General features: G+C 45.4%; 1 protein-coding gene across 2 annotated transcripts in view; it reads left to right on the plus strand.

Moving 5' to 3' along the window:
- The window catches only part of ebf1a (EBF transcription factor 1a), a 62,066-nt gene extending 55,411 nt beyond the window's left edge, over positions 1-6,655 (plus strand). Inside the window, exons 13-17 of one of the 2 annotated variants that reach the window (XM_083685821.1) lie at positions 1-111; positions 1,189-1,368; positions 2,970-3,167; positions 3,475-3,543; positions 5,017-6,655. The exon at positions 1-111 is cut by the window's left edge and continues 52 nt beyond it. In XM_083685821.1, the coding sequence (XP_083541947.1) occupies positions 1-111; positions 1,189-1,368; positions 2,970-3,167; positions 3,475-3,542 (557 nt within the window). In that variant the 3' untranslated portion in view covers position 3,543; positions 5,017-6,655. The remainder of the gene's footprint in view (positions 112-1,188; positions 1,369-2,969; positions 3,168-3,474; positions 3,544-5,016) is intronic. The other variant, XM_083685822.1, reaches the window with a different exon arrangement.
- The last annotated feature ends 845 nt before the right edge of the window (positions 6,656-7,500 follow it).

The following is a 7,500-nucleotide window of genomic DNA, read 5'->3' on the forward strand; positions in this document are numbered from 1 at the left end:
TGCCACGCGGCCACAACCAGCTGACAGGCCTGGGCACAGGCTCCGTCCATGCGGGCATGATGACCGTCAACTCTTTCCCCGGGTCAGAGGTCGCACAGACAGCCAATCAGGGTGAGGGAACACAGGAAACCAGGAAGTGGAGAAAAAAAAACGGTGCATTGTTATCACTGGGAAATGTTAGGAGAGACATAGAAGAGAGAGAAAAAGCCCAGCTTTCACTGGGAAGAGAGAGAGAGGGGAGAGTGGGGGGGGGGCAGGAGGACAGGACAAAAAGAAAAAGGGAGGGCATGGGAGGGAGGGAGAAGGAGAGAGAGAGAGAGGGAAGCAGTAAAGAGAGAAATATAAGTGTTTGTGTGGATATTACCCTGGGGTGTGCCCCTCTCTGACAGAGAGAGATGTGGATGCAGTCAGTGGTCATTCGTCAAGCGAATCAGCAGAGGGAATGGATAGTCTGGGGAACAGAGGAGAGCCAGAGCCTCAGTCTGGTTGCATCTCAACAGCTTAAAACATGCCTCTCCTCCTCCTCTCCTGTCCCCTCCATACGGACAGATAGGAAAGGATTAGATCGGTGAAAGGAAACAATGGATGGGGCATCCACACAATGACTTTCAGCTATGTTGTGTTTTCACATCAATGCAGATGGGGGGGGGTGGGGGGGGGGGGGGGGGGGGGAGAGACAAGCAGAGAGTAAGAAGCGACTTTAGACTATTGAGACGCAGCCTTCATAGCAGAGAGCAGGGGTTTCTGATGTTTGAACACCTCCAGCTGTGTTCCCGGTGTCAGCGTTTAGCTCTGAGATATTTATAGCCTCCCCTCCTCCTCTCCATCCTGTATTCTCCTACCTCGAATGGAGTGGAGAGAAACCAGGGGAGAGGAGAGAAAGGAGAGGAGAGGTGTGGTCTTTAAGAGGGGCTTCAATTCCTGTAAATTGCTTGGGAGCTGTATATCTCTTTAGTGTTCATTATCGTATCAATCAATCTTCTGGAAGAGTCTTGAGAGGGTCGAAGACCGACCGGCTTGATTGCAAATCCCTTTCCTCTTATATGTATCTCTCTCTCTCTCTCTCTCTCTCTTTGTGTCCCTCTCTTTTTTTGTGTTTCTCTCACTCTTTCTCTAACTCTTTGCTTTCTTCTCTCCTCTCTCCCTCTCTTCCCTCTCTTCCCTCTCTCCCTCTCTCTTGCCTAACAGGTTACAGCAGGAATTCGAGCAGCGTGTCTCCCCATGGTTATGTCCCCAGCTCCACCCCCCAGCAGAGCGGCTACAGCTCGGGCTCCACTAGCATGAACGGCTATGCTAACACCGGCATGGCAACCCTGGGCAACTCCCCCAACTTCCTCAATGGTTCAGCAGGCAACTCGCCCTACGCCAGTGAGTCACACCTATAACCCTATATTCACTACGTACCTACACCCTACACACCAGGGGAGGCTGGTGGAGGTAGAAATCATGATCAGATACCATATCAGATACCATTGGAATGAGGAATGGTATCAGATATCATTCCTCATTCCATTCCATGCATTACAATGAGCCTGTCCTCCGGTTTCTCCCTTCCACCAGCCTCCACTGCTACACACTACATTGAACACCCCCCAGACCTAAGTGTTTGAATTACGTTTGTAATTCTATCCTTAAATGTATGGGTTAAAGGAATAGGCTTAAGTGAGTGTGATGGTCAAAGAGAGAGAGAGTAGCACAGTGGAAGATAGAGACAAAGACTTGTGGAATAAAATAGGGACATGGTGTTCATCTGTTTCTTTAAGGACAGAGTCAAATGCAAATCCCCTTTATTGGCCTGAAGGGGCCATCTTGTATATTACCTCCTGGCCCGTCTCACCCTGCAACCCCCCCCCCCCCATCCCCAACCCCCCCCCCCCCCCCCCCCCCATCCCCCCCCCATCCCCATCCCCATCCCCATCCAACACCCTCTACATTAAAGACCCTTGATTAAATCAATAAACTAATTGCAAGAGAAGCAATTCCATTTCAGCTCTTTGATTCCAGGATGTTAACAAGTATTTTAACAGGCTCATTGCCCCCCCCTACGCAGACACTTTCAATCAATGCCCCCTCGCTCGAGCTTTGTAGTTCCAATTTTCATTAATTGATTAGTTAGGCCCCCTTCATAAATGGATTATGACTTTACTGCGAGGATTTGTTCGCGGAGAGCCATAAAATGTAAGTGTTGGATAATAACAACAATAACTGTAGAAGCAGATAGCAGAGGGCAGGTGAAATACTGCAGGGGCTGATTGTAAAATCGCTCAGGGGGGAAATGCTCTAAGTGTATTAGCAGACAAAAGAGAGGCCAGGGGGAGTGGATGTGGCAGTGTCCACTGGGGCTAGAAGATGGTCTCCCTTATGGTCCCTGTTGCCTGGGTCTTCGTCGTAAAATGATTTAAGAGTCCACTGGAGTCCATTATGACACAGAGGACACTGTGGAGCTTTTCAGTCTAAAATTCTCCTGACCAGGTAGAAATCGGAGGAAGGGCTCATTGTAATGCATGGAATGGAATGAGGAACGGTATCAAACACACACAAGCTTGTCCTCCGATTTCTGCCTCCACCAGCCTCCTCTCCCTCCTGCCTCCACTGCTCCTGACACAGTAGCAGGTCTTAAATCTTTGATTTTCTTGTGAATTATTTTCTGTAAACAAAAAAGGTTTTTCTATGAAGGATGTGAATGGTTGTTCTACTGCCTGTGTGTGAGACTGCTGAACTGAGTCCTGTTGTCCTTCCTGTTGTCATCCATTGATCAGTCCCTTTCTGTTCAACCCGCCTCCCCCTCCTCTGTCCCCGGCCCTCTCTCTAACCCTGTCTACGTTCCCCTGTACGTTCCCCCTTTATCTCCCCCTCTCCCCATCCTCCTCCAACCCTATCTCTCCCCCCCTCCCTCCCCCTCCTCCCCCCTCCCCCCTCCCTCCCCTCCCCCTCCCTCCCTCCCTCCCTCTCTTTCTCCTCTCCTCCAGTCGTTCCGTCCAGTCCGACCATGGCCTCCTCCACCAGCCTGCCCTCTAACTGCAGCAGTTCCTCTGGGATCTTCTCCTTCTCACCAGCCAACATGGTCTCCGCCGCCGTCAAGCAGAAGAGCGCCTTCGCCCCCGTCGTACGGCCCCAGACCTCCCCGCCGCCCACCTGCAACAGCGCTAACGTCAACGGACTGCACGGTGAGCTAGCCCGCTAGCCTGGTAGCCATTGGCCAGATAGCTCGTTTAGCCTTGAGCCGGGTTAGCCTTTTAGCTAGCTATGCTATTTGAAAGGGACTGGTATCCTGATCCCAACCACTCTGAAACCTGATCCTGCTTTTTGGAACTGTCTTGTACTGAACTCTAACCCTCTTCCATCTGCCCCAGTGATAATTATAACAATATTGTGGGTTTTCTCTCCCCTTTCTCCTACCTCCCTCTCCATCCCTCCTCCCCCCTCTCTCTCTCTCCTTCTCCCTCTACTCCTCCTCCCTTTCTGCTCCTGTAGATCAGTCTTTTGTGGACTCTAGCAAGTACTCATCAGCCAGCTCTCTCCAGGGTCTGGCCTTCTCCTGAAGTATGTTATCCCTCTCTCTTTCTTTCTCTTTCATTCCATCAATCAGTTTAACCACCCACTCCATCCATCCATCCACCTCCCCATCCCGCCATCCTATCTCTCTTGTCTTTATCCTCTATCACTGGTGACCTGTCACAGGGAGCACGCCGTGCCATATGTGTTTAATTTCCTGTCTCGACTTCCTACTTCCTGTCTGATGTTCTATCTGGGAGTTTGTGTTGGCTCTGTGGGTCTCCATAGAGTAGTAGTCCAGGCAGGATGTTATGTGGTGCTAGGATAGAGAGAGAGAGAGAGAGAGAGAGAGAGAGAGAGAGAGGAGAGAGAGGGAGAGAGAGAGGGAGAGGGGGATGACGGATGGGAGTCTTTATCTGAGACCGTGGCTAAGCACTTCCTCTCTTCCTGTCACTGTGTTGATGAGGCCTGGCCACACTGACCCGGCCACCGGCCCCTGCTCACTGCACACACACACACACACACACACACACACACACGTCCGTACATATGCACACACACACATACACGCACACATACACACATGCACGCACACACACAGCTCATTCTTTAATCCCAACGAGATGGAGACACTTAGGAAATAACCAGGGAATTAGTGAATTGGTTGGTGAGGAGAATCAATAAGAAGTCATTATGTCATATGAAAAATTCCCCCCCCTGTGATGGCCTTTGTGTAATGGGGGAGGGGAGAGGGCTGCAGGGGAGAGGCATGCAAGGAGGATTCAGCAGATCCATAGTATATTTATATATATATACATATATATATATATATATATATATATATATATATATATATATATATATATATATATACAGTATCTATCTATCTATCTATCTATCTATCTATCTATCTATCTATGTATCTATCTATCTATCTGTCTACTCTAACTACTCTAAACTGAGCTGGTTCACACATAAGAAATGAGTGTGATTTAGCCTGAACAGCCTCACTGTTTGAGCATTGGGCTAATGCCATAGCATCTCTGTCATCCAGCATGACTGTGTTTTCCACATGTTGGCATTGCTGGCTCATTGTTGGATTGCACAACGAGCCAACACAACCACGGTTTCAGTCACTTAGCAGAGCTCACCAAAACCAATACATTGCATCAGGCTATGTTGAAAGCGGGTGAGAAGTGGGATGGTGTTTCAAGTGCTGCCTGTGTGTGCCAAGCTGGTGGAGCCGCAGAGAGATGTTTTGATTTGGGGCCCTCTGAGCGAGGGAGGGAGAGAGGCAGAGAGAGAGAGAGAGAGAGAGACAGAAAGACTGAGGGAGGGAGGGAGGGAGGGAGGGAGGGTTCTCTTTGTTCACCAGATGCTGGAACACATTTCAGTTATGTGACTGTTCTGATGACAGATGAAACCCAGCAATCACATGACTGACCTCTCTCTCTCTTCCTCCACCCCCCACCACCCCCTTTCCCCTCTCTCCTTCTCCTCCCCCTCTTTTCCCACAAACAGCGATTCCTGGGATGATCGTTCCGCCCATGTAGAGGATTTGGGAATGTGGAGAGAGAAGACTCTTGTGTGTCTCTCTTTTACACTCTTCAAACCTCCGGACCTAAACCGAAGGAACTCTCAAAATAAGAAACTGAACTCTGTAAAACTCAGGCCTTTTTAAAAAGGAATCTCATTTGAGGAAATCGGAAGATGGCAAAGGACAAGAGGGACGTGTGTGATTTGATATCCCTCCAGGTTGCATTTTGTGAACCCTCTCTGACTGACACCGCGGAGAAGGATTTGTATGGTGTCGTTCAGTAGTTGACCCATAGTGTGACAATGACCTCTTAGAGAAAGCATTTTATTTATCTTTATGTTTAAAGCATGTAAAGTTTGGGTTTGATCTATCATACAGTACCATGGGCCTACTCCTTTTTTTGCAGAGTGTAACAGACACAAACAACACGATAATTGTTTTCAGCCATGAAGTTTATATTTAAAGGGACAATCTGGAATTCAAACAATAGCGTGCTCCCTGCTACTTGTTCTTGTAAACAGCTGAGGAATGGGGCTGGAGAAATAAGTAACCACTCTCAATTTCATAGACAGAGCTAAAACAAGCTTATAGTTTTGGTTCTGATGGGGTATAATGTATTTATAAGTTACATTGTTCAAGAATCAATTACTATATATCATTAATTTCAAAGTCAAAACATGTATGTACTGTACCAATACCAGATTGCCCCTTTAAGTAAGCTCAGTGTAAGTATAGAGGATTTACTTTTCCTAAATTACACACAAACACATTGGCCAACTGGTTGTAGCAGTTAACAGAAAGATAATTAAAGTGAGAACAGTGACAATTCTGCTGCTAGTTACCACAAGAAATATCAGTGTAGGGTGAATCATAATCATGCTATGCCATAATTTTCACACTTATTTTGTTATTTTGGTTGTTATTTACAATAATGAAACTGTGATGAAAGCGGTGATGTTTATCAGCTTGCCATGTCCAAACAATTAAAGGTTGATGATGTTAAGTATAAATAAAGACATATTTTGTCTGACATTGTTTGTGAAGGAAAAGACTTGAATAGCCAGAGGATGTGTACGTCCAGCCAGCACTGTAACAAAGGAGACGAAGACCCAAAAAATAACAAATTGATCAAATACTTATGTGATATATTTTTGTACATACAAATGTTGGATTTATGGTTTGATTTATTTGGTTGTTTTTTTTGCCAAAGTAATAGTTTTGAATATATGTAAACATTAAAATGTCTTAAGGCAGCTTCTCAGCACAGATGATAGTTTTAATGCGTTGTCAAAGTGTCATCGTTTCTATTTTGCATTTGCAAAAATTTGAAACATGGATTTGGATACAAAAAGGGGATCTGTAAAATAAGCATAGTTACATAGATGTGTTTTTCTCCTGAATTTGTACATTGCCTCCTCTCCTAACTTTGGTTGTGAACATTTAGATAGATCATGTTTCACACTGTTGCATTTTGTCACCCACTGTTTCTCCCTTATATTTAAATGTGATTTTTACATATTTTGTTTTGCATGTATTTGTTTTTTAATTCTTCTGCCATGCTTTCATTTGTTAATCCAAAAACCATGTTGTTGTCTATTTTTGTATCATTTGTAAGTTAATAAAACTTAGTTTTTTTTTTCCTTTTGAAGATTTTTATTGTATGGCAAAAAGTAGCTAGCATCTTATTCTGAGAGTGTTCGGTTTAAGTACTTTTTTAAAAGAATATATATATACATATTAATATATAAATCTATATCTTCTTTTGTTTTGCTCTTTGAGGATCACAGCTGTATCCTGTTGAACTGATCATATGCATGGGCTCTTCTCTTGACTGGCAGTTCCATTTGGTGTATTGAACCAGTTTTTGAGAGATATGAAAATACTTTCTTTACGTGTTTCTCTTTTTCTCCTGTGTTATTTCTTTTCCCGTGTTGTTATTTATACCTGCTTACACACTGGATCTATATCTTTCACTGTAACCTGTACCAGCAGTTTAGATGCCTTAACAATGCAAACCCCATTATCCATCTTGTCACGTGTACAGTTTTTTTATCCACACTACCATTGTCTGTCGCCACAGAGGAATCCAAGGGACCGTTACAGAGGACAAAGCACAACATATGAGTCTGTTTGGTGGTCAAGCCAGAGCAGGAGGACTATACAGAAAGCCGCACTCTATAATCACACAGTCCTGTCTCTCCCACGGCGCAACAGCACAGACAGATGGTGGAGATGGATCTGTCTGCCTGTCTGTCTGTCTGTCCCAGTCTCAGCCCTGCTCACTGGGATCAAATAGCAGGCTGGCGTTAGTAACAGGCAGTCACTCCTACACCTCTATAGTGACACTGTATAAACTCTTGCTTGGTCTTAGATTTGAGTGGTTTGGTTATGACCCAAGTGGAATATGGAGCGGTAACAATTGTTGCAAAAGTAACTACCGCATTACAACCGTAGTACTATTCAGTTAT

Source organism: Argentina silus, assembly GCF_951799395.1.
Source record: "Argentina silus genome assembly, chromosome: 15".
Taxonomy (NCBI): domain Eukaryota; kingdom Metazoa; phylum Chordata; class Actinopteri; order Argentiniformes; family Argentinidae; genus Argentina; species Argentina silus.